The 27,979-nt window shown below is 42.5% G+C and overlaps 1 protein-coding gene and 4 pseudogenes across 1 annotated transcript in view; 4 read left to right on the top strand and 1 right to left on the bottom strand.

The window, feature by feature from the left end:
• GDPD1 (glycerophosphodiester phosphodiesterase domain containing 1) overlaps positions 1-27,979 on the bottom strand; it is a 110,831-nt gene that overhangs the window by 45,841 nt on the left and 37,011 nt on the right. The window contains exon 2 of the mRNA XM_089656995.1: positions 8,908-8,950. Within this exon, the coding sequence (XP_089513121.1) occupies positions 8,908-8,950 (43 nt within the window). The remainder of the gene's footprint in view (positions 1-8,907; positions 8,951-27,979) is intronic.
• On the top strand, positions 141-255 carry LOC149471041 (U2 spliceosomal RNA; annotated as a pseudogene).
• LOC149471040 (U2 spliceosomal RNA) lies at positions 1,119-1,234 on the top strand (annotated as a pseudogene).
• Positions 2,100-2,215, top strand: LOC149471039 (U2 spliceosomal RNA; annotated as a pseudogene).
• LOC149471038 (U2 spliceosomal RNA) lies at positions 3,577-3,738 on the top strand (annotated as a pseudogene).

The following is a 27,979-nucleotide window of genomic DNA, read 5'->3' as shown; positions in this document are numbered from 1 at the left end:
TGCAAGGGCCTGCATTAAAGTGAACCCGTTGCTTTGCTCTCCATGAGCAAAGCAAAAGTTCATTTAAAGCCACAGTCTTAGCTGATACTACTAGGCCGTAAACCCACAATATTAAAAACTAATAATAAATGCAGTATTACATCGCTTCTCGGCCTTTTGGCTAAGATCAAGTGTAGTATCTGTTCTTATCAGTGTCCAGTGGGGGTGCTACCGACCATTCTAGTTTACGGGGATGGTTGTTGTACAGTACCCTCACTGGAATGATGGGGGTCTGGATGGCTATTACGGGGAGGACAGAAACCGGGGAGCGCCATGATTCGTTCTGGGGCCTCGGGAGTAATTCTCCTTTGGAACGTTTGAAGGACCCAGTTGCCTCCTGATTTGGACGGTCTACCTTGGTCTGGCCTGGGGCTGGGAAGGCAGAGAGTCCGCAAACTAGGTGCCCCCTGAGTAGTCGCCTCAGGGGTGCTCTGAGTAACACTTGGGTGTGGGACCCCATGTTGTGAATGAGCACATGGTCACCGAGTTTAACACTTTTTGCACTGCGCCTCTAGGACCGGGCCTTTTGGTCAAGTTCTGGGCAATTTTTTTGCTACAGGCCTCAGGGTCTGGTCAGTGCACAATTTGGGCACGACACTTTTTATTATTTTTATAGATTTATTTAATTATTTATTTATTTATTTTTCCTCACCCCACGTTTGTCACTTTTTACTTTTGTGTGTGTTTTTTCTCACAGGATGGAGGGTGTGGGTCCTCGGGCCTACCCTGACGTCTAGGGGGAGGATGTGTGGCCATACGGTTCCTTCCTCCCCTGTCCCTAGGGGGTTTTCTCTTCGGGAGAACCCCCTGACCTAGTACTGGATGTCCGGCTTCGGCTGGACATAAGGAACGGTGGTCCACCAGGCCTTTTGGCCAGGAGGACCAAATGGGAACCTTGTCCCTGTCAGGAGCTTCGTGCCCCGGGGGATCAGGGTAACGGTTCAACCCCCTCGGGGGTAGGACAAAAGCACACCCTTAAGTGCACTTTTTGTGTGGTGTTTTGCACTTGCACTTTTTTGTGAACACTTACGGGTTTTTTCGTTATAGCTGCACGTTTGCGGACTTAAAAAAAAAATTACATCGCTTCTCGGCCTTTTGGCTAAGATCAAGTGTAGTATCTGTTCTTATCAGTGTCCAGTGGGGGTGCTCCCGACCATTCTAGCTTTGCGGGGATGGTTGTTGTATAGTACCCTCACTGGTATGATGGGGGTCCGGAAGGCTAGTACCGGAGGGAGAGAAACCGGGGAGCGCCACGAGTTAAGCTGGGGCCCCGGGAGTAATTCCTCCGAGAAGACTGGAAAGACCCAGTACCTCCTGATTTGGACGGATCTACCTTGGTCTGGCCTGGGGCTGGGGACGCAAAAAGTCTGCAAACTCAGTGCCCCCTGAGTAGTCGCCTCAGGGGTGTCACTAGTAACACTTGGGTGTGGGACCCCACGGTGTGAAGATGACACATGGTCACTGTTTTTCACCTCTTTTTGCACAGCGCCCTAAGGACCAGGTCTTTTGGCTAAGTCCAGGGCAATTTTTGCTACGGGCCTCAGGGCCTGGTCTGTGCACATTTCGGCACGGTACCATTTTTTTATTTTATTTACTTTACTTTATTTATTTATTTATTATGCACTCCCACGTTTGTCACTTTTTTCTTTGCCTTATGTGTGTGTATTTCACGGATGGAGGGTGTGGGTCCTCGGGCCTACCCTGAAGTCTAGGGGGAGGATGTGTGGCCATACGGTTCCTTCCTCCCCTGATCCCTAGAGGACTCTTCTTCGGGAGAGTCCCCTTGCCTAGTACTGAATGTCCGGCTTTGGCTGGGCATAGGGAACGGTGGTCCACCAGGCCTTTTGGCCAGGAGGACCAAGTGGGAACCTTGTCCCCGTCAGGAGCTTCGTGCCCCGGGGGATCAGGGTAAGCGGTCCAAGCCCCTTTAGGGGTAGGACAAAGCACACCCCTAAGTGCACTTTTTGTGTGGTGTTTTTGCACTTGCACTTTTTTGTGAAACACTTACGGGTTTTTTCGTATAGTTGCACGTTTGCGGACTTAAAAAAAAAAAAAATTACATCGCTTCTCGGCCTTTTGGCTAAGATCAAGTGTAGTATCTGTTCTTATCAGTGTCCAGTGGGGGTGCTCCCAACCATTCTAGCTTTGCGGGGATGGTTGTTGTATAGTACCCTCACTGGTATGATGGGGGTCCGGAAGGCTAGTACCGGAGGGACAGAAACCAGGGAGCGCCGTGATTCGTTCTGGGGCCTTGGGAGTAATTCCTCTAGGAAGACTGGAAAGACCCAGTACCTCCTGATTTGGACGGATCTACCTTGGTCTGGCCAGGGGCTGGGAAGGCAGAGAGTCCGCAAACTAGGTGCCCCCTGAGTAGTCGCCTCAGGGGTGCTCTGAGTAGCACTTGGGTGTGGGACCCCACGTTGTGAATGAGCACATGGTCACCGAGTTTAAATACTTTTTGCACTGCGCCTCTAGGACCGGGCCTTTTGGTCAAGTTCTGGGCAATTTTTTTGCTACAGGCCTCAGGGTCTGGTCAGTGCACAATTTGGGCACGACACTTTTTATTATTTTTATAGATTTATTTAATTATTTATTTTTTCTTCACCCCACGTTTGTCACTTTTTACTTTTGTGTGTGTTTTTTCACAGGATGGAGGGTGTGGGTCCTCGGGCCTGCCCTGAAGTCTAGGGGGAGGATGTGTGGCCATACGGTTCCTTCCTCCCCTGTCCCTAGGGGGTTTTCTCTTCGGGAGAACCCCCTGGCCTAGTACTGGATGTCCAGCTTCGGCTGGACATAAGGAACGGTGGTCCACCAGGCCTTTTGGCCAGGAGGACCAAATGGGAACCTTGTCCCTGTCAGGAGCTTCGTGCCCCGGGGGATCAGGGTAGCGGTCCAACCCCTTCGGGGGTAGGACAAAGCACACCCTTAAGTGCACTTTTTGTGTGGTGTTTTGCACTTGCACTTTTTTGTGAACACTTACGGGTTTTTTCGTTATAGTTGCACGTTTGCGGACTTAAAAAAAAAAAAAAATTACATCGCTTCTCGACACTTTTTTATTATTTTTATAGATTTATTTAATTATTTATTTATTTATTTTTCCTCACCCCACGTTTGTCACTTTTTACTTATGTGTGTGTTTTTTCACAGGATGGAGGGTGTGGGTCCTTGGGCCTGCCCTGAAGTCTAGGGGGAGGATGTGTGGCCCTACGGTTCCTTCCTCCCCTGTCCCTAGGGGGTTTTCTCTTCGGGAGAACCCCCTGGCCTAGTACTGGATGTCCGGCTTCGGCTGGGCATAAGGAACGGTGGTCCACCAGGCCTTTTTGCCAGGAGGACCAAATGGGAACCTTGTCCCTGTCAGGAGCTTCGTGCCCCGGGGGATCAGGGTAGTGGTCCAACCCCTTCGGGGGTAGGACAAAGCACACCCCTAAGTGCACTTTTTGTGTGGTGTTTCGCACTTGCACTTTTTTGTGAACACTTACGGGTTTTTTCGTTATAGTTGCGCGTTTGCGGACTTAAAAAAAAAAAAAAAAAAATTACATCGCTTCTCGGCCTTTTGGCTATGATCAAGTGTAGTATTTGTTCTTATCAGTGTCCAGTGGGGGTGCTCCACCATCATTCCTGTTTGCGGGGATGATTGGTTGTATAGTACCCCTGCTGGTAGGATGGGGGTCCTGATGGTTAGTACAGGCTGGAACAGAAACCGAGGCGCCCACAGGCTGCTGGGGTCCAGGAGTAATTCCCCCTGGAAAACTGGAGGGGCCCAGTTCCTCCTGGTTTGAATGGATCTACCTTGTCTGGCCAAGGGCCGGGGAGGCAGAAAGTCCACGACCCAGTGCCCCCTGAGAGTGGTCGCCTCAGGGGTGCTCTTAGTAACACTTGGGTGTGGGACCCCAATGTGTGAAACGGTCCATGGTCACTGATTCAAACACTTTTCCTGCACTGCGCCTTTAGGGCTAGGCCTTTTGGCTAAGTCCTGGGCAATTTTTGCTACGGGCCTCAGGGCCTGGCCAGTGTACAATTGCACGGCCACTTACTTATTTAATTTATTTTCTCCTCACGTTTGTCACTTTTCACTTTTGTGTGTGTTTTCTTTCTCACAGGATGGTAGGGTGTGGGTAATCGGGCCTACCCTGAAGTCTAGGGGGAGGATGTGTGGCCTTTTGGTTCCTTCCTCCCCTGTCCCTAGGGGGTTTTTCTCTTTGGGAGAGCCCCCTTACCTAGTACTTGGTGGCTGGCTTCGGCTGGCCACAAGGAACGGGGTCCGCCAGGCCTTTTGGCTAGGCGGACCACATGGGAACCTTATCCCTGTCAGGAGCTTCGTGCCCCGGGGAATCAGGGTAGAGATCCAACCCCTTCGGGGGATGGACAAAGCACACCCCTAAGTGAACTTTTTTGTGTTTTTTGCACTTGCACATTTTTTTGTACACTTACGGGTTTTTCGTATGTTTGCGGACTTAAAAAAAATTACATGCTGTTCATACTCACTCAGTCACTATGAGATTTGTTTTCTATATTCTGCAAAAAACCTGGTTGACCACGCTGTTCTTTATCTCCCCCTCCTGTTTCATGTCCCCAATGCAGTTGGGGATTTTGTAAAGCAGTGTTGGTAGCTTCTGTACATGCTCAGTTTTCAGTGAGTTTCTATGCTGAGCATTTCCTCTCTATCACATCAGAACAGCCGATGTGACTATAGATCACAGGTGTCAAACACAAGGCCCGTGGGCCGAATCCAGCCCTCCAGGCCATTTCAAATGGCCCTTGCACCTCTCCTGCAAGTACCCCCTTGTATCCACCCCCACCTTGTTTTAGCAGCCGGCAGCAGAGAGGAGAATAGAACTCCTCTGCCAAATCCTGCACCTCTCAGTGCAGTTGCAGCACCCCCTCATCTCTGCCTCCCCTGGTCTCAGCATTCAGCAGACTATGGTAACCGACTCCACTCCTCTCTGGTCCTCCTCCAGACTCTGCACTTTCTGCTTTCCAGCTCTGCCCCCAAAGGGGGTGCACGGTGATGTTAGGGAGGTGGTAGGATTTTTGACATCTGATGTAATGGGGGGTGGGGTGCTCTAGACATCTAGTTATACAGATACAACCGGCCCGTTGAGAGCAACCCTAAAGCTGATACGGTCCACGATAAAATGGAGTTTGACAACCCTGCTATAGATTCACACATGTGGACATACACACAGTGGTAAATGACAGCCCTCTCCCTCCCTCCTCCTCCACGGCCACTAAGCAGCTAAAGACAATAGGGGAGGGACATTACATGTTGATTGATGGAGGCCTCACCTCCTCGCTATTCTAAGGCACAGGCTGGAGAAGTGTGAGAAAGACTGTCTGGCAAAAATCTGCACACACCATGTTATTAAAATAAAACAAAAGTTTTAATTTCAAATATATATTTATATGACATCTTAAAACAGTTTACTGATAATTATTTATTTTTACTCTGTATCCAAAAGGCTGTGTTTTTTTTTTTAATTTGAACATGTGATCAGCAGCAGGAGTAGAGGACTAGACGCTCCTCCTGCTTATGTTTCCCTGCAGACAGGCTGGGATAGAGCTGGGTCATGTGACAGCTGTATATTGATTAGGAAACTGGTACTGATCGTTTTTTTTTATTAAAATGATTACAGTGCTATCACGCACATACAGAAATAGAAGAGACAATGTAAATTAAACAGTGTGTGTTTAGTATCACTTTAGGATTTGCAGCCTTTGTAAACTAGCCCTTGGTGGTCTGGCTAAAAGACCGGCTTTATTAAGTTCTTTCAGGCTCCCGTGTACCACACAGAGCAGCGTCAGGGTGAACAGACCAAGAATATACAACAGTGCTAAATGTACTACAGAAACATACAAGAGAAAGACAGAAATATATTCAGGTAAAAGGATATGCACAATTTGTATGGACCAGGCAATATTTTCTATGATAATTTGTGGCAGATGTTCTCCTAACCTACGTGCCCCCATAATGTATCATTGCCCAATGTCATTTGTAGGCAGTTACACAGGAGATTTTCTATTAAACCCCTATGTATATCTATTTAGGAAGTAACGGTATGTAAGTATGCACACAGGGACTATTTTCCTTTCAAAATATCTGTAATTTTATCTGTCCTAAGGCTTCCTCTACTATTTTATTAACATGATGTTGGCAAATAAAGAGGAATGAAGATAGTGCAGCGGGGAATAAGAAAGCCCCCTAGCAATTCACAGAACTCCAGCTGCTGAATCGTCGGCTGCTTTAGGATAACATTAGGCTCCCACTTCCAACTCTGATCAGCAAGACGACAGCAAGACTGTTAAGAAGAAGACGATAGACAAAAAACTAATTATTATATCTATTATTACTAAAATTAAAAGAAAATCAATTCCAAGAATGGCAGCCTATTGTTATATGTTTTAAATATACAGGAAACCTGTACTGAGAGAAATATGAGTGCATTCCTTCAACAGAGGAAACACAGAAACATAGAAAAGTGACGGCAAAAAAAAGACAGAGTGGTCCATCGAGTCTACCTGTTTTCTTTTTGTATGTGTGTGTTTTCTGTGTTTTCTTCCTTTTTTGGGGTTTTTTTTTTGGGGGGAGTTGTTTTTTTCTGTTAACTTTTTTGTCCGAGTATAGATCTATGCTTATCCCAAGCATGTTTGAAACTATTTACTGTTGACTGACTCACTACCTCTGCTGGAAATTTATTCCAAGCATCAACTACTCTTTCAGTAAAATTGTACTTTCTGAGATTAGTTTTGAACTTTCCTCCAGTTAGTTTAAGGTCATGTCCCCTTGTTCTTGATTTTGAGTTGAAAATTCTCCCCCCCGAACCTTATTCACCCCCTTGATGTATTTAAAGGTTTCAATCATGTCTCCCCTTTCACTTCTTTCCTCCAGACTGCACATGTAAAGTTCCTGAAGTCGCTCTTGATACGTTTTATCCCCAGACCATTCACCATTTATGTTACCTATCTCTGGATTCGTTCTATCAATATCTTTTTGTATAATGATTTAATGGTGTATAGTGATTTAATGGTGTATAGTAATTTAACTCATCCTGGAATTCCAATTTCAGAAGAAGCAATAAGGCAGTGCAGCGATTTGATGATGTGAAAAGTGACATAATCAAAAGCAACCAAAAATCATGTCAGCTGACTCTACTAAATTGCAATATGATTGGTTGCTAGGAGTTACCACTCTGTCCATATTCCTGTATTTGTATGCACTTGAAATAGAATAGAAAAGTACACTAAACCGCAGAGAAAAGATTGTAGAGTAGTACCAAATCATGGAAGGCAGGGATGGCACAGATTATTCACAACACAAAAAAAAGAAAGAAAAAAGTAGAAGAGTTTATATGCCTGAACATCACCAGCAACCTATTCTTAACCCCTTTCCATCCAGCCCCAGCATAATTTTATTAAGGCCTGTACTCCCGGGGGTGGGAAGGATTGGTTGATCACATGACCACTATAGTTAGCTGTCACAGTGTTCACATGATTAGAAGCCAATTCTGCCGACTCATCAGTGCAGACCAAGAGCTGTCTTTGACAGCTTGGTCCCTATTCTAGGTGTGCGCAGTGAGCACAGTACAGAAAGCTCTGCTGCCCATGGAATCATATGTACGGCATATAGGCACTAAAGCCCGCCCTCTTTGCTTCTGTACATACCGTTAGGTCCATATATATTTGGACACAGGCACAATTTTCATGCTTTTGGCTCTGTATGCCACCAGAATAAATTAAAATGAAACAATCCAAATGACAGACATATACTACTAGATGTTCTTCTCTATTAACTTCCTGGTTAACAAGGTCTTTCGAATAAAATAACAAGTATCCGTTACCAGAATAGGCCAGCACACCATGTGCAAATGTAACATCTAAATATTTTATCGATATTTTATGTATTGTAGAATGCTTTAATATTTTAGCAGTGGCATGTCTGCAAGATCAGACAATACCCTTGAAGAGTCAGAGCTATACCTCTGCAATCAGCAATGCTCTTACCCCCTGCTGATTGGAGCACACTTGGGAGGACATGTCAGACCTCTGCAAAGAGACCACTGCTTACGGGAAGAGAAAAGAGAGGAGGAGAGAGGAGAGGAGGAGGAGGAGAGAGGAGGAGAGAGGAGGAGAAGAGAGGAGAAGAGAGGAGAAGAGAGGAGAAGAGAGGAGAAGAGAGGAGAAGAGAGAGGAGAAGAGAGAGGAGAAGAGAGAGGAGAAGAGAGAGGAGAAGAGAGAGGAGAAGAGAGGAGAGAGGAGAGAGGAGGAGAGAGGAGAGACAATACCCTTGAAGAGTCAGAGCTATACCTCTGCAATCAGCAATGCTCTTACCCCCTGCTGATTGGAGCACACTTGGGAGGACATGTCAGACCTCTGCAAAGAGACCACTGCTTACGGGAAGAGAAAAGAGAGGAGAAGAGAGGAGGAGAGAGGAGGAGAGAGGAGAGAGAAAAAAGGAGAAGAGAGAAGAGAGAAGAGAACTGTAAAGCTGGCCACAGATGGTTTGTAATTATTTTTTTGTTGTTCAGCCAGCGGAACAGATTCCTACGGCCTCACAAGCAAAAAGGATGGAGGACTCTCCCCTCTGACTATCAACAAGCTTTTCCATTTGGCAGAAGTCAATATAAAGATAGACTTCTATTGAACAGGACACACAGATCGAACGTTGGCCCTTCCCTGTTGAACTAGCCAAATTTCGATCCATCTATGGCCTGCTTAAAACATCAAGCACCTTTTGTTTTGATTCCCTTGGAATGTTTTAGCAGATTTAAGCTGAAGACTCATTTGGCCTTTAAGTAGAAGTATGAAAACTAAAGGTATAAGCATTTTGTATTCTAGAATAAATCCAGTATTTAAAATTAGCAATATACTCACTGTTTGAAAGCAGTCATGGTATTTTCTAGATTTTCTCCAGCACCTTAAAAAAAAAAATATATATATAAGAATGTTTAACCTGCAAATATATTACAATATAGGAATAAATACAGTATACCATATCAATAGCACACATAACAGATACATATGATATGTCAAACACTGAAGAGGAAATTATCTTCTGGATCAGCACTGCGTCAAACCACAGCTGGTAAAGGAGTTGCATCAGTTTATTATGGGTGTGTTTCTATTGCTCTGATAAACGTAAATGGACAGTGGTTGTTGGAGAAAAGGAAAAGCAGAACTACCGGTAATATGAATGTTGAAATCAAAAGTGTTCTTTTTTTTCACAATACTGGCAATTATTTTAACAGTTTACAATAGACATACAGTTGTAAATATATTACCTTAATCTGAAGTTCACCATTTCAGAAAAAATGAAAAGGTGAACACTGTACACCCTCCCGACCCTCCAGTCTCCACCACTCTTCTCCCCATTCTTTCTGCTACACTTCTAGGACTGATCAGATTGCTTGTGATTGGTCAGCACTGACACAGAGAATCGCTCTGATCTGTTGAAGAAGTGCTGCACAAAGAGGAGGAAGAAGCTGAGGGGCTTCAAATTTTCAAATCCCCAGACTGCTGCACCGGCTGCATGGGCATTCACAGCTCATCACCCATGTAGGTAAGTACAGCAGGGACCGGGGGGGTTGGGAGGGTGCACTGTGTTAGTTCACCTTTTAAATTTTTATGAAAACGTGAACTAACCCTTTTAAAAAACACCCAACCTTTTGTAACATAAAAGTTGCTAAACTACAAACCTGACTACGGCTAGATTCTCTAATATGCAGATGTGAGAATGCATGTAAAATCGCATGCATTCCCGCACTCACAGGCAATACATGCTGCTTTTTAGCAGACACACAGGGTGCCAATCACTCTTAATAGCACCCTCATGCATCTGAAAATGAAGCTCGTTTGAGTGCAGAAAATCGCATGGTGCATTTTAGACTCCTGATATCTCACCAAATCCCCCAACAGGGCTCCTAAAATAATTGTAAAAAATAACAAAAAATAAAATTGTAAAAAAAAAAATAAATAACATGGCGATAAATTATTTAAAATATAAAACAAAAATAAAAAACTACTGACACTACAGTGGCGGAACTACCAGGTTTGCAAAGGTTGCACTTGTGACCAGGCTTTGGTATTCCACCATCAGGCTCCAAGGAAAGAGCCCTTGGGCTCAGTCTAAAAATGTCCGGGCCTGCCCACAGGTGCCTGTACACACCTCTACATTTCTGCTGGAGTACTCCAGAATTTTAAGGGTCGCTATATTATTTGAATAACGACATTAGAAGCCAAGTCAAGCTTGGCTCTATCCTCTCCCAGGCCTCCCTGTTACTCCATAACCATGAAGAATGATTACTGACCAACAGTGTGGCATGGGGACAATCCAAAATAATGGTAATGGTGTGCAGGCACCTCTAGCAATTGAACAAGTTGACATCTTTACTTTATAAGGTATATCTAGCGGTCTTTATATACTACAAAGTGTTGAGTCATTGACAAACAGTTTTTCTGCCTTTCAGCTTTTTGATTTTTTGGAGGTTTACCTAAGTCACAAGACAGGGTCACACAGTGAAACAAGTGAGCAAATATGAGTCATCCAAGGATTCACTGAGTCATATTGATGTGTTAAATGTGACAAACAAGTGCTGCTGGTAGGGACAATAAAGCAGAAACTGCCTTGTAAGCAGAGATACAATATTCTTCATTAGCTTTAAAAAAGAAGGAGCGACAGCTCAAAGCAGAATACGGTTTTGTAAAAAAAAAAAAAAAAAAAAAGGACCGCTATGTCTAGCAACCTTTCAATGGCTGTTCGAACATTTAACATAAGCTCATTAGCCTCAAATATATTATCCCAAAGTGCCTTACTATGCCTCAGCAATAATTATTAGAGAATATACAATGAATGCCTTTGTTTAAAGTATGTAAGCCTCTAGAAAATGGTAGAAGAATGCAGACAAATATGTCTAGCTTGCAAAGATCAAGGTCATGTCATTAAGCAAAATTAAAAGAGGCCTAACAGAAATATGTTTTAGAATTATGATATTGCAAATCACAGCAGTTTAGAAATACAGAAAATTCAAGCTTTGTGGAAAAATAGATCATTTATTCTGGACTACTGACTCAAACCCTCCGACTTCGCCATACGGAAGTATGTTACAGAGGCACCTGCTCTTTATAATAAGCATAGGTGTTCTGTCCTCGCTACACATTTCCCTGTGTGTAACTCAACATGCAGCTAAACCCTCCTATTCTGCAATAAACCAGACTGAATGTAATCTTTATTAACAAAACAGGGTGGGTGAAATTATTAAGAAACACAGGTGAGAAATACATACAATGTAAGAACATACAGAAGACACAATGAAAAATTAGACTATAGAATGGCGATAAGTGATTCTCACCAGTGATGCTGCCTTTAGGGGATGCAAGTTTTAGTTCTCTCCCAGTTTCTAATATGGAGTGTGGGCTCCCAAGATGCACTTCTTTCCTCTCTCTCAGAATTATGATAATTTTTATTATATTTATCTAAACAATCTAAAGTTCTTGTAAAACAGTAAATTACTGGCTCCACCTAGTGACCATATTTGATATTGCAGGCAGGACAACTTGAGGCAGAACAATAGGCACCTATACTCATTGACAGCTGACAGTTTGCTGACCAATCAGGCACTTCCTTCCTAATTATTTAAGTGTGTGCAGCACTTAGCAAATTTATTTAGAAATATTGGCATTCACATACTTTTGGCATCCCTTGTCTGAGAGAACACTGACAGTGCTTAACTGGTATAATTACTATTGAGGGTAGTGCTTCATTTATATACTCCTCAATTAGAAAAAATATCAGCAGAAAGCATATTGATTGTTCTTTGGAACATCTACGTTTTAATTTATGGATAGAAAGCAAACGGACTGCAAATGCAATATGAGAGTTGCAAATTGGCTAAAGTTATGCATATAAGGCGGTTTTCCCTTTGGACCTCCTATTATGTGTACTGCAGAATTCTCAGATGCTTAAAGTGAACCTGTTGTGCTCACCAAAAGGTGCTGTGCATGTCTTTAAATCTGATTTAGTCGAAAGCTTTGTCTGCTGTATAAGGGTCCTCAACTTTTCTTTAATTGAGAGTAAGCCCCACTCCTCCTGGCTCGAAGCCCTGCCCCCGTCATTCAACTAGCAAATGTAGAGCCCCTTCCAGCTACTGAGTTTCTACAAAGATTGGCAACTCAACACTGACTTCAGGAACAGAGTAGCATCGTTGTCACTCCACCACACAAAGCTGCATTAGGGGTACTATACTGGCAGGATCAACAAGTTTTTATGGGGCTTTGCAGTGAGACTAAGACAAAACGTTAAATGCACAGGCGCTTACAATTAAGTGATGAACATATTTTTTTAATGGAAGGACATCCATAGTTCTACTTTCATTTTCACTTGAAAAGAGGTAAAAACACTGCTTATTTCTGGTACCTAGGATTACATCATTGGAGGTTTGCTAATTGTAGGCTTAATTCACCAGCTGGCCCCATTGCTATACAAAAGTTACTAAGTTAAACCCTGTCTATAAATGAAGACCGCAATTAGCTTTTCTGTTGCCTGTACTGCTGAATACTGGTCCAGTCATAAGTCTTCTGCTGAAGTCAGTAGGGAAAAACAACCCTTCAAGGAGTGTTTCCCTCCTTGGTCTTCCCCTTAACTCCCACAGGTTCCTTCTGCTGACTTCCATACATAGGACTCAGCAGTGACCTGGAGGTCAACAGGAAGAACCAGTAAGAGCCACAGGGGACCCAGGAGATCTAGTGTTTCCCAATGGACTTCAGCAGAAGACTTCTCATTGAAGTGCCTTGGTAGCAAGAATGGGTAAGTATATACAGTGTTCCTTTACCAGTATAGCTCGGCTTAATGACTTTTTAAAACCAATAACAAGCTTAAATTGGGGGCATTGGTACATTGGTTAGTGAACCTCTAGGACTAGAGTGGAGGCAAAATGTTACATACTTAAATAGCATCCATAGTCAAAACCTTTGTAAAATTTTGGATAGTGTATGTAAAGATTATAACTGCCACTCTGTCTGTATCCCATTGGTGAGATTTCCCATCTTTTTCCAGATACACAAACAGTAAAAAAGTTTCTCCAACTTTATATATAGAACCCCTTCCCAAGTACGGGATTGTCTCCATTTTATAGTTCTCCCTCATCTAGTGATGCAGTGATATCTTGAACTCCAGGTAAAACAAAAAACTTCACTTGTAGTGGGGCTCCCTACACACCACAATGGCAAATGCTCATTTAAGGTAACCACAAAAGAATCAACACTTACCTGATCTCCCACTCCCATAGGCTGCCTCCAAACTACAAGATTGGTCCTCACAGCCTCTTCTCCGTCATGCGCAGCTACAGTGAAGGAAATAGGTACTTGATCCCCTGCTGATTTTGAATGTTTGCCCACTCACAAAGAATTGATCAGTCTAAAAATCAAATGGTCGGTGTATTGTAACACTGAGAGACATAATAGTAACAAAAAAATTCAAAAGAAATGCATGTCTAACAAATTATGCACGGATTTGCATGTTCATGAGGGAAATAAGTATTTTATCTCCTTCACAAAACATGATTTAGTACTTGGTGGCAAATCCCTTGTTGGCAATCACAGAGGTCAGATGTTTCCTGTAGTTAGCCACCAGGTTTGCACACATCTCAGGAGGGATTTTGGCCCACTCCTCTTGGCAGATCCTCTCCAAGTCAAGTGAGATCTTGTATGGTGCACCAGACATAGGAAGACTGACAGTTGTTTTGTGTTTCTTCCATTTGTGAAAGATTGCACCAACTGTTGTCACCTTCTCACCAAGCTGCTTGGCAATAGTTTGGTAGCCCAGTCCAACCTTGTGTAGGTCTACAATCTTGTTCTTGACATCCTTGGACAAGTCTTTGCCATGGTGGAGAGTTTGGAATCTGATTGTTTGATTGCTCATATGGACAGGTGACTTTTATACAGGTAACAAAATGAGATTAGCAGCACTCCCTTTAAGAGATCGCTTCTAACCTCAGCTTGTTACTGTATGAAAGACACCTGGTAGCCAGAAATCATGCTGAATTATAGGGGATCAAATACTTATTTCCCTCATGAACATGCAAATCAGTGAATACTTTGTTAGACACGCATTTCTTTTGAATTTGTTGTTGCTATTCTGTCTCTCAGTGTTACAATACACTTACCATTCGATTTTTTGACTGATCATTTCTTTGTGAGTGGCCAAACATTCAAAATCAGCAGGGGATCAAATACTTACTTCCTTCACTGTAGGTGAAAGCACTGTAACATCATCAAGTTCAATGCTGTAAGGGAATTCCCGTGAGACGGCTGGTGAATAGACGTGCGCATGTGCACAGAAATGCACAATCACACACGTACACATGCACTGTGAAGATTGGCGCCAGACAGACTATTTAAGAAGTGCCTCTGCACATGCTGAGTGCTGACTGGTCTTCAGCTCCCCCGTGTCCTGCTTGTTCCTGTGTGATTCCTTTGCTGCTGACCCGGCTTGTTCCTCACCTGACTCTGAATGCTCTCTTGATTGATACTGGTTCCTGACTTTGGCTCTGCTCCTGACCTTGGCTTTCCTTCTGATTCTGTACCGTGCTGCCCGACTGTTGATGACCCTGGCTATTCCTAGGACACTGCTCCTGTCTCTTACCCTCACTACCTGCCTTGCTCTGGTGCATGCCTGGCAATCTACAAGACCTGCTCTGCTTCTTACTACTGTGCCTGGATCAGAAGATAATCGGTCTTCCAAGGTCATCATCTGCAAGAGCTGCAAACAACAACTACTGGTGCTCTTGTTCCCCTGGGTCCTAGACTCCTTCTGTTCCAACTCCAGTGGGGGTCAGGGCTAGTGACACAAGTGAGGCCAACCTCGTCTTTTCAGTCTCCCATCAGGTACGTGACAAATGCAGAGCCAATAGCCCTGCATTGTATGCAAGCATGCTGAGGGACTGCTCACAGGCTGGAGTCAGGGATGGGGTAAAACAAAGTGCCCCTGTTTCCCTAAGCATAAGCAAGCATTTAACCCTTGTAATGGGGGTTGATCACCACTGTAAGGGTTGTACTCCAGAGATGGTCTCTAAAAATTGTGAACTGCACCAGCAAGGATACAGACATCAATAAAAAATCTTTCAAGGCTTCTATCCATAACTAAAAAGAAACATTCTGGCTAGAGATAAACTTTAATATTGTGCACTATGCTGTGTTTTTCAGTTTAGGCAGATGAGCATATTATAACTTTCGTAAATTAAGAAGAAAATGTATTTTTTTCTGGATTGGTAATAAAAGAACTGCAGAAATAAAAATCACACCAGGACTTATAATTTGTATTTACCACACAAATACAGAAGAGTAACCATGTAAAATAACCTAGTGTTTACATAACGGAACCTTATATTAACTTTGGAAACCAAGCTCTCAATTATTCATCAACCTACACCACTATGAGGGGGTTTAGTGACATCATCAATAATTTGAATGTAAAGGGAACACTGAGACTGCAACATGAACCTTGCAGCTATCCGGACACTGAGCATCAAATGCCATGGTTAATGTGTCTCCTTACACTAGGGACCAGATTGCTATCCTTGACAAACTAAGGAGCTGCAAATAATTCATCAGCATATCTAAATAAGAGAACAAATACAAGAGAACTGCATCAGGTCAATGATAACTCTTCATTAATATCTGTGACTGCTTTAAAAATAAAAAAAATTGATTATAACTTGATTAAAAAATAAATTTCACCCAATCTTTGCAGATCTGGAGCATTTAAAATAACCCTTGGACATTTTATTTCTTTGAGGTCTTTGTGGCACGATTCTCTGCACCTAATTTCCCAGGTCATGTCCACTCCACCTCTCATTGTTGGATTATTCATTTATTATTACATTGTGGAGACTGAAGCTGAAATAATTTTTTAGCTGAAGTAAAAGTGAGTCCTTAACAGGTGAGATCTATGGAGTTCTCAGGATACAAGGGCATTGTTTTACTAAAGGCAAATAGTCTGTTCACTGTGCAAGGCAATTTTCTCCAGAGCTTAGTGACTGAGGTGAAGCTCTGCTGAATTCCATCATCCAACTACGTGCAGGCAAAAATGCATTGTCCTTTATTTTCTTTTCACGTGACCGGGAGCAAATAGAAACCTCACCTCATTCATTAACCTCCCTTGTAAAGCAAACAGCCTGTTCTCCTTTATTATTATTATACAGGATTTATATAGCGCCAACAGTTTGCTCAGCGCTTTACTAGTAAATCAACCCCAAGAAGTCCATGGATTTTTTAGATGTTGGTAGATGTTCCAACATCTACAAAATAAGTCAGATATTCACACCAGTTGTATTGTTAATGCACAGAACTACCTGTTGAGTTGCTGTATGGGAAAAGTCATTCAATTATGCATACATTTGACTTAGTGGGAAGAGAAAAAAATTTACAAAGCAAATTAGTAAAATTGCTACCAATAAAGATGCCACTGTCCTCTCCGAGGTTTCCAAAATTCACCATATGGCAAGCCCCATGGAGGTGCTTAAGGAAAATGAGGAGAAATTTCAAAATACCTGGTTTCTTATGATTTCTTACTGGCAGAAGATGTTTGATGACCTTCTTTTTTTTTTTTTTTAGCCCAATCTAACCGTGATCTTGACCTGGTAGCTCTGGGTTTTGCTCCTTGTCCCCCCCCACTTTTTCTTTTCAATACTCCCTCTTCCCCCTAGGTCCTCTCCTTTTCTTTATCTACTGTTCTTATTTTGCCTGCTTTTGATGGTTGCAGTTGGACCTATTGCAGGTCCTTTCAGGCTGTCTACTGACAACTGCCGGAGGGCTTACAGCCTTTATAATTGACTTTACATGTGGAGTCATGGCCCTGGCCTTTGCCCTCAACATTTTACGACATTGTCTGCCATAAATGTAGCCTGTGGTTGTATCCAACTTCTATGTCTTGTTTGTTGTAAATCCTGTGAAATCTTAAAGAGAAAAAAGAATACCACTGTCTTCTCAAACTAGATACTCCTACCCTTTGGATAATTGTATTTTATTTTACAAACAAACAGAAATGCCTGTACACATGGTACATATGTAGTTTGCTCTCTGGACTCACAGACCTGGGTTCCTATACAGCCTGTTGCCCGCCTACATTAAGGTTTTATGAGAGTGTTTGGGTTTCCTTCTAGTCTTAAAAGCAGAATAATAGGTTAATTTGCTTCCTCCCAAATTGCTCCTATTGTGCTTATGGTAGAGACATTAAATTATAGAATCCTTTGGAACACATGGCCTGATGTGAATGATAGCACTATAAAAAAAAATACATATAAAAATAGACAAATGTATTCTTCAGAAAGATGACCGAGACACTCAGCGATGCTCTTTTATATTTATATGTGAAATAACTGAGCACTTAATTTTTTGGGGTAATTCCAAACTGCTTCTAGATTTGAAAACTGCCTTGCCAACACTGTACTGTGCATCTGCAGCAATTTATAGAGTTCATAAGACCATATGATCTAATGGCCTAACCACTGGCATAAAGATGTACATATTATGACTAATTCAAGGGCGAGGGCAATTATCTTGCCAGTACGTTTCTGAATTATGTGAGGGAAACAGCATAATATAAAAACGTCACGCAACACAGGATTAAAAAAAAAATCCAAACTTTATGCAGACACAATGGGAAGTGACCTCAGAGTTGCAAAACACAATGTAACAAGTGTTCTGTAATACACTGCTGTTGCCGTCTCCTAGAGTACTCATATGACAATGGTTTATGTGCTGACCAAATAAATATTTTTAAAAAGTTGAATCATTCATAAAAAAAATAACAGCCCAAATACAGTATATGAAAATATTCTATTAACTTACTCAGTGCTCTACAGTTCACTGAGGAACCTTAAGGGAGCAAACTATTAGGGTAGCTTTTAATCAAATTATGCAACAGTGTTGAAATTGATTTGATATTTTAAAAAAATAGATAAAGCATTTTATTGTACTTAACACTGTTTTTTTTTTTACTATATAAAAGAAAAACAAAAATCTTGAAAAAAACAACTGTTATGACTGCCTATTGCTCTTTTTAATGCCCTAAAATACGACAGTAAAAACACCCCCAAAATTGTTTAGTTTTGAACATAATTGTTGATGGCCAGTGATGTTTCTTGCCAACAAGGTTGATAGACAGTGTGCCTCCTTTATGGTCATTATGCCCCCTGTGTACCCGCTTGCTGCTCAGTTGGGGTCATTGGTGGTCACTGTGCCCTCATTATGGTTGATATGCCCCAGTGTGCCCCCCCCCCCTTTCGTTAGTGGTCAATGGAAGCAATGTTACAGGATCAACAATTAGTGGTAGAGGTGGAAGGATTGGTTACATTTTTAGTTCGGTGATCAGAAGGCACAGAGCCACTCTGATTGGCTCTGGCATTTTGCCTGTTATTTGTGCTTTCTAATAAAAATGCGATCACGGGCACTCAAAGGGTGCACTGACCTCCAGTGCGTCTTTTCTGCAATGCCATTTCAAAATGAAGCGCCAGAAAACAGAATCCACTCACTTGCCAGTTTTCTAGAATATGCTGATTGTAAAATGGTGACATCATTTTAGGTCTGGAGGGTATGCAGGATAGCCGTATGCTTAAAACATTGGTTCTTTAAAAGGATAAGTCCACCTCTGGGAACATATTACACATTCCACCCGTTGTAACATGTTCCCAATCCTGCAGCCCCTGCCCGACCCCCCCCCCCCCCCCCGTGACAGAAATACAGGGAAATGTTCCCTGTACTAGCTGTCACTTTTTAACCACTTGCCTACCGGGCCCTTTTACCCCTTTCGTGCCCAGGCCAATTTTCAACTTTCAGCGCTGTTGCACTTTGAATGAACATTGCACGGTAATTTTTTCACAGAAATAGAGCTTGCTCTTGGTGGTATATATTCGCCGCTGGGTGTTTTATTTTTTGCACTATAAACAAAAAAAAGAGCAAAAAATTTGAAAAATGTTGCAAATAGGTAATTTTTCTCCTTCACTGATGTGCGTTGATGAGGCAGCACTGATGGGCACTGACAGGCAGCACTGATGGGCACTGATGAGGTGGCATGTACTAATAGGCACTGAAAGGCGGTACCGATGAGGCGACACTGATATGCAGGAATGATGGTCACTGAAGTGCACCACTGATGGGCACTGCTGGGCGGCACTGGTGATCAGCGTGAGGAAAGTGCTGCCGAAAGCCGGCAACTGTATTTACTTGGTGATCTGCTGTGTCATTGGACATCTTTGTAAAAGGCTGCTGTGATTGGCCTTTACATCATCACGTGATCAGCTATGTCTGTAGGACACAGTGATCATGGAGATCACTGGGTGCGCGCCACTGGACAACTGCGCTGTAGCCGACATTAGGCTATAGCGCAGTTACCAATTGGTTAAAAATAGAGTGGTCACGCGGGGCTTCACCCACATGGCTGCGTCATTCATTCAGTGTTCTGTGAATGAATGGACTACAAGCCCCAACAGCCTTAGCAGCTGTCGGCTCTCAATTAACTACCACGGCACTGTGAGCACTGTGGTAGTTCACTTACTCTTCCTGTCAGAAGTATCGGCTTGCCCATATGGGATGTACGAGCAAGCAAATATACTGACAGTCTGAAGGGGACCTGCATGACACCAGCAATCTGCAATACTTTCCAGGCTCCAACTAATAAAAATTATAAATGCACATTTGTATACCTGCAAAAAACGTGCATTTATTATTTTTTTGTAGAAAGGTGAACTTATCCTTTAATATATCGGAGTAAAGTGAGAATCCCTGCACTGGACACTAAAATTTGTCATACCAGATTGAACCATTAAGTGCAGTGCTAAAATATTAAATAAAATATATCAAATCCAACTTGTAAATATATACTCCTAAGTTTAACACTTTACATTTATATTATCATATAGGTTCATTAATGCATCAAAACGTGAATGTACTGTACTGAACATACTGCATATCACCAACTTATCGGGGTGCATTATTGGAGTGTGAAAAATATGGAGCAGCTGTGCATGGTAGCCAATCAGTTTCTAATTTCAACGTAACTAACTCTAAACCTACTTTCAGCCACATTTTACACCTAATCTATCAAGGCCTGTAAAGAAAAGAAATCGCTACTTACCTGTTCTGCAGCCACTCCGGTCTGGACCCAGGATCAGCTGTCAGCAGTGGCTCCAGTGTAGGAATGTGTAGGAGAGGCATCTGACAACAAAAGCCCCAAAGTAACTCTATGGGTGATGTCACTTCCCAGGCATTTCCCAGCCGTTGTCAGGTTTCTCCTGTACACAAAGGGTGCTACTGGAGACCGGACCGGAGCAACTGCAGAACAGGTAAGTATAGCGAATTTTTTCTTTACAGGGCTAGATAGAGTAGCCTCAGAATAGCCTCAGGCTAGGTTCCAATATGTACGGGTTGTGCCGCTGCAGATCCACACAAAAATCCGTACAGAAGAATGCGGAGCCGCGGGCGGATGCCATTAATTCCAATGGACGCCGCCTGCACTGGAAATCACAACCGCACTGGGAACCGAGGTTCCCATGCGGGCTGCATTTTCAGAAGAAGTGCAGGGACTTCTTCACTGCGTGTCACGGGGCACATGAGTCCATTCAAATGAATGGGCTCTCATGTCCGCGCAAAACACGGCCTGCAGGAATGCGAATAGGTGAACCAGGGGTCAGAGTAGGTTTAGAGTTAGTTAGGTTTTGCCTTTACTTCCACTTTAAGCTTTGACAAAAAAAAATGGAATCTAATTGGTTTTCATGCACAGCTGCACCAGATTTTGCACTCCCCATTTCTAGTAAATCAACCCCAATGTGTCCATTAATTATTCCAAAAGAAATGCGCTGTCACATTCCACTCTTTGTAGTAATATGAATCACAGAAAAACACTAAACAATTCAATTCTTGTGGTGACAATATGTAAGGAAAGACACCCAGAGGTACAAGAGACTCTTAAGCCGGCCATACACGGCGCAAATTTCTTTGCTGCAATCACAGCAACAGACAGTGTTGACGGGGGAATCTCTCCTGCTGAGTCATTGAATTCTCCCGGCAGGCAGGCGAGGGAAGCCTTCCGGGCTAGGAGAAGACAATGATTATTGCTAGCAGCTATTCCAGCCTGTAGCGATAATTGCATGTAAGATCCGGCAGGCTTGTTGCACCCAAGTTGATCAATCGATCAACTTGCTACATTTAGCCTGCAGATACATGGTTCGAATCTCAACTGGTTCCTGCTGAACTGGCCAAAATTAGAACCGTCAATGGCCGGCCTCACCAGACTCCTATGACCACTTTGTAATACACAGTAAGGCACTGGTTGGTGGGTGTCTTTGCTTACAGATGGTCACCAAGAAAAGTGGAATGTTTGGGGTTTTTCTGTGATCCTTATTACTACAAACAATGGAATATCAAAGCACCTCTCTTTTGGAATTTATGGACACAATAAGTTGGTAACATAAGTTTTATTAGTGATAAATAAAGATAAGTTTGGTAATATAGCTTATGGCAGAGCTGCAGATGGCTTTGTTGTCAGTATTTTGAATTTTGTTAGCTGAGTAGAAGCCAGTAGAGGGTTTGCCAGAGAGGGGTGATGGACACTGAGCAGCTGGTAAGGTGGATGGGTCTGACAGCAGCATTCATCATAGACTGAAGGGGGATAGCCTATGCTATGGAGAGAAAAGCCAACAAGAAGGGAGGTACAATAGTCCATGCAAGACATAACAAAACAGTAAATTAGCAGCTTGATGGTGTTGCTTGTTAAGAAAGGGAAGTATTTTGGAAACATTAAGGTGAAGGTGGAAAGATCTGGATAGTGATTGGAGTTAGGGCTGAAATGAGAGATCAGAGTCCAGGATTATACCCAGCACCCTGGCATGAGGAATGAAATTGATAGCTGTTTTATTGATCTGTTAAAAAGCCAGGGAGAGGGCATTGGGGGAGGAAATATCATGTGCTCTGTTTTGGAAAGATTGAGTTTTAGTAAGTAGTGTGACATCCATACTGATATGTTAGTTAGTAAATTTGTGATGCATTTCAAGACTTAAGGGGTGAGCTGAGTATCTAGCCTGCTCAGTGCATCCACGTGAGAGCTAACAAACTCACTATTTATACACAGACACTAATTGCAATTTTAAAAGTCCCAGATGTATTAAATTAACCTTTCATTGCCATTTTAACTTGTGTGCCTGTATGAAGGCCAAACATTCCAGGGTAAGTAAACTTTTGAACAGGTCCATTTGAGGGATTTCTGTTAAAAAGAGGGAGCCAAACAATTAAATAAAAAAAAGACAGTTTTTTGGCATGATCAGTCACAGTTTCAAGATCAATGTAAACTTTTGGAGCACAAACATATACACACACACATATATATATATATATATATACATACATACATACATACATATCACACACACACACTATATTGCCAAAACAATTGGGACGCCGGCCTTTACACGCACATGAAGTTTAAGGGCATCCAGGTCTTAGTCCGTAGGGTTCAATATTGAGTTGGCCCACCCTTTGCAGCTATAACAGTTTCAACTCCTCTGGGAAGGCTGTCCACAAGGTTTAAGAGTGTGTCTATGGGAAGGTTTGATTATTCTCCCAGAGGTGCATTTGTGAGGTCAGGCACTGGTCAGACAAGAAGGCCTGGCTCAAAGTCTCCGCTCTAATTAATCCCAAAGGTGTTCTATCAGGTTGAGGTCAGGACTCTATGCAGGCCAGTCAAGTTCCTCCACCCCAAACTTGCTCATCCATGTCTTTATGTACCTTGCTTTCTGCACTGGTGCGCAGTCATGTTGGAACAGGAAGGGGCAATCCCCAAACTGTTCCAATAAAGCTGGGATCATGAATTTGTCCAAAATGTCTTGGTATGCCGACGCCTTAAGAGATCCCTTCACTGGAACTAATGGGCAAAGCCCAACCTCTGAAAAACAACCCCACACCATAATCCACTCTCCACCAAAAACTTTACACTTGACACAGTGCAGTCAGGTAAGTACCGTTCTCCTGGCAACTGCCAAACCCAGACACGTCAGACAGAGAAGCATGATTTGTTACTCCAGAGAACACGTCTCTACAGCTCTAGAGTTCAGTGGCGGCATTCTTTACACCACTGAATCCGAAACTTTTCATTGCACTTAGTGATGTAAGGCTTGGATGCAGCTGCTTGGCCATGTAAACCTATTCCATGAAGCGCTCTATGCACTGTTGTTGTGCTAATCTGAAGACCACACAAAGTTTGGAGGTCTTTAGCTATTGACTCTTCAGACAGTTGGCGTTGGCATGCGCTGACTCCGCTCTGTCATTTTACGTGGCCTACCACTTGGTGGCTGAGTTGCTGTTGTTCCCAGGTCCTTCCACTTTGTTATAATACCACTACAAGTTCACCGTTGAATATTTAGCAGCAAGAAAATTTCATGGATGGACCTATTGCGCAGGTAGCAACCTATCAAAGTACCACGCTTGAATTCACTGAGCTCCTGAGAGCGACCCATTCTTTCACAAATGTTTGTAGAAGCAGTCTGCATGTCTAGGTGTTTGATTTTATACACCTGTGGCCATGGAGGTGATTGGAGCCCCTGAATCCAAATGATTTTGAGGGGTGTCCCAATACTTTGGGCAATATAGTGTACTTTAAAATGGAAGGAAAGGCATTACCATCATAAAGCACCAATCAACCTCAATCCACTATTTTATAATATCCACATTAGCAAAAAGTTCAAAATTTGCATCTTTGTACCATTTTTGTTGAAAAGCCTGCCTGTCACGTGACCTTTTTCCACTCTTGCTATTCTGTTCCTTTCAGATTCTGGGCATGTCCTTTGCCAACTAGCTACGTAGTTTTCGGAAGTGATGCAGTGTGTGTGACAGTCCGTCTTGAACTATAACTTTTGGCCCATGCAATGTGCCGGCCCTGTATAGCACATTATGACATGAGCAAGGGAGCAGATCCAGTTGAAGGGAGTAGCCTGTAGGAGCAAGGAGGAAGGTAAGTATTCCTCTGCTTTACAATCTCCCACTCCTCCAGACTAAACAAACATTAGACCATTAGAGAGGGAGAGGGAGTGGGCAAGATGCAATATGGGTTTTTGTTGCTGAGATTTCCCGTCATATTATGTCCCTCTGAAAATCAAACCGAGGTTCCAATGCTTCTTCAATCTAACCAAATTTTTTTTAAAAATGGACAAATTATTCCTTTGTTTTTCACTCTGGTCTCTCTGATGGTCAGAAAATGGTCAACATCTCTGAATGTTTAAAAGTAAAACTTCTCAATAATTTTGCTACAAACTAATTATATTATCTCTGGCTTTACCTGAACAATATTCCAAATTCTAAATTGCAAATACTCCTAACTCCTAGCCCTCATTAATTATGAAAGCAGTCAAACTGGTTTTTTGGGCACTGGCAGATACCCAATGAAAGCGTCTCCTACAAGTACAAAGAGTTTAGTATTATCCCACCGAACATCAGTGCTTGGCCCCAGCTTCCTGGCACAGGCAGAATTACAGGTTCTACTTTTTTGTTACAGTATATTTATTTACACAAGACTGCAGATCTGCTAAGCAAAAGCTCATGAAGCCAGCCCTGCAGACTGCAATGCAGTCATTTTCTTATAGACTCTGCAATTTACAAAATATAAAAACAGAAGGGAGTCAAATGAGGAACATGAGCTCAGCGTAAAAAAAACAGCACACTGACCAGCTCAAATGTCAGCACATAAAACACATTAAAAACTTCTACAGTATTTTATAGGCAATGATAACTATTTTAAAATGAAAAACTGTACCCCACCTTCTAAATTTTCAACATTACATAGTTACATAGTTAATTGTTTGAAAAAAACAAAAAACAACAACACTCGTATGACAAACATCAGAAAATCCTATACCTGCAGGTAATCTAGAGAAAGGCAAAAAATAAAACTAAAAATGTAGTCCAATTTGTTCCTTTACAAGTCGCACCTGAAGTCGCATCTAATGTATTTCTATGGCACTGCCTTAATAGATGTGATTTCAAGTAGCGCGATTTGAAAAATCATTCCTGCGTTACTTTTTCACCCATAGACTATAAGGTAGATGTCACTGAAAATCGCACCTGTGTCTATATCAGCACTACTTTGAAGTCGCCCTTCAAATGGGACCAATCGTACCACTTTGAAATCAGGGCTGAAATCCCTAAAGTCAAATTGGGTTACTATCTGGATCAAGCTTCTGTTATGTTATTTTTTTTACAATCTGCAGGGCTCAGCTGTCACTTTTGCACCCAGTTGCTGAAGTGACACTGAATTCTGGTTTAAAAATCAAAAATTCTCTTCAAGTATGTATTCTTAACAATGTCCCACTGGCCATATGCTGGCAGGTGAGCTTTACCGCCAAACGGCCACATATATGCATCCCTAGGTAAACCCTTTACTATGGGAACACACTCCCTATGGCCAGTGACCACTGGGAATCTCACAGGAAAGTGCTGTGCTTAAAGTGGCTGTAAAGGATCCAACCTTCTGTGGGCAGCAGCAGCCCCCTAATACTTACCTAAGCCCCATCACAATGCAGCCATTGGTTCCCGCTGCTGTCAATCACAGCCAGTGAGCCAATGAGGCTGGATGGGGTGGGGCCAAGCTGCGACTGAGTGTGTGAATGGACTGCTTTCTCTGGAGTCCCTAGGCAAGTGGGAGGGCCAGAACGCTGTTGGGGGACCCAAGTAGTGGAGGACCGGGGTTGCTCTATGAAAAACCGCTGGACACAGTAGGTAAGGATGACAAAGTGAACAACCCATTTGCCATTAGTAAATCAACCCCACAGACCGGCACCCAGGTGTCAACAAACCTATGCATTTTACATTGAGACAGCCCTGCTCCATGGTCCCACTAGGCCCTCCCCATCTCACGCACAAGCCCCACTGCAGCCACATGGAATGGAATAATGATAGTTCCATGCGACCATCACTACGAGATCCATACATAAAAAAGTGTGGGTTAGCTACATTTTAGCAAAAGAGCAGCAGGGAAGTGTGAAGCCGCCCTTACTTATTATTTAAGGCACACTTTGTAAGTTAGATGAGATAATAATATAACACAAAAATAGTGCAGGCACCTCTTCTGCCCATTTCTGTGGGTGCATACCATGTGTTAATGAAGTTTTCAGTTTTGCTTTTTTTTTTTTTTTTTTTTTTTTACACATTTGACAATTTTTCAAGTGTTTCTGTTACAAGAAGGCTAATATCACAGGTGAACTTTTTGGATACATCGGTATTGAGCACATTTAGAGAATCCCTCATCTGTAGATCACCTGGGTTCCAGGAACTCTGAAGCTCTGAACCTGGATGTGCTCAGGGTTGAGGACTTCTGGGTTTTTATTGCTGAAGAAATTGTTGAACTGAGGTTTACCAATCTCCCTCCAGTTGCCACCTGACATCGGCTGGCATGTTGCTTGAGCTTGTAGAAGAGTGAATCACAGAATTGTTAAACAGGGCATTCTGAGTTGTATAGAAGCTGGTTTCTCCAAGGCCAGCTAATAGGATATAATAGCTTATGGTTAAAACCCTTTGATTGCCATGATATATTAGATTTGATCCAAGCAGCCACATGGTGTTGGGTATTCTGAAAAGACTTTATGACTTAAAATAGTTAGGTTGTTTACTGGAAACATGAGCAGTTCACTAAATGTACTTGTTTAGTTGTTGCCTGAAATAATTTTTGGTTTGACTGGCACAGATCTGCCACTATTTCTTGGTCTGACCACGACGAGGGGAGGTTTGTATGTGAGGAAGAGGCACTTCCTTTCTACTAAGGCAAAAAGAGCAAGCTAGAGCAGACTTTCTCAACCTTCTGATACTGTTGAGGTGTCAGGAAACCCCTGCTAAATATTATTATATTAACATTTCACAGTAAAACAGCATGAATAGTTAAACATTTTGAATAAAAGAATACAAAATATGGCATACCTAGAATATTTGACACCCAGAGATAAATATTTAACCACTTTAAGACATGTACATACATGAACATGTACGTACATGTACATGAACGTCATGCGGTTTAAGTGGTTATACCAGGATAATGCCTGCAGCTACATGCATCATCTCAGTATCTTTTTTTAGAGCCAACAATGCTCTTTCAAGTAAAAGCCATCCTAGTGGCTAAATAGCTGCTGGATTGCTTTTAAAGGTGGTGGAAGTGGGTCCCCTGCTCCCGCCACCTTCCGATGTCTCTCCATGCTCACCCTTCCTATTGGGTAGCCCGGGACTGAGGCTTACCATAGGAGTGAGCAGCGGCCAGATCTTCCCTGATCACCTCTATGGTAATAGAAACCAGAAGCAACAAATATTGTGTCACTTCTGGTTTGCCCAGCATGTAAACAAGTCATTTTTGACTTGTAAAAAGAATCTAAATCACACCAATTTTGGTGTGATCAGATGCTTTTAAGGGCAGAGGAGAGATCTGGGGGTCTGCATTCCTTATGATAGCAATAAATGTGATAAAAAAATGTGATATATATTTTTTTTAAAAGCACCCCCATGCTCGCATGCAAAGGCAAACACATTCGTCGGTCCTGCATGCAGACATAAAAAGCGATCACACCACATATGTGAGGTATCGCCGTGAACGTCAGAGCAATAATTTTAGCACCAGACCTCCTGTATATCTCTAAACTTGTAACCTGTAATGGGTTTTAATTGTTGCCTATGGAGAGTTTTAAGTATTGGAATTTGGCACCATTCCACAAGAGTTTGCAATTTTAAAGCATGTTAGGTATCTATATACTCGACGTAACATCAACTTTTATATTTTATAATAAAAGTTGGGTATTTTATTGTATTGTTGTGCATTAAAATTCATTAAAGTATATTAAAACAAAAAAAATTGCATGTGAAAAACACACGCAAATACAGGGTGACATAAATTATAAAACCTCTAATTTTATTCTCTAGGGCCTCTGCT

The sequence above is a fragment of the Staurois parvus genome, unplaced genomic scaffold (genome assembly GCF_062004578.1).
Source record: "Staurois parvus isolate SC_StPar_1 unplaced genomic scaffold, SC_StPar_1.0 ptg000029l, whole genome shotgun sequence".
Lineage (NCBI taxonomy): Eukaryota > Metazoa > Chordata > Amphibia > Anura > Ranidae > Staurois > Staurois parvus.
Note: the sequence above shows the minus strand (reverse complement) of the source record. Positions and strands in the feature narration are given on the sequence as shown.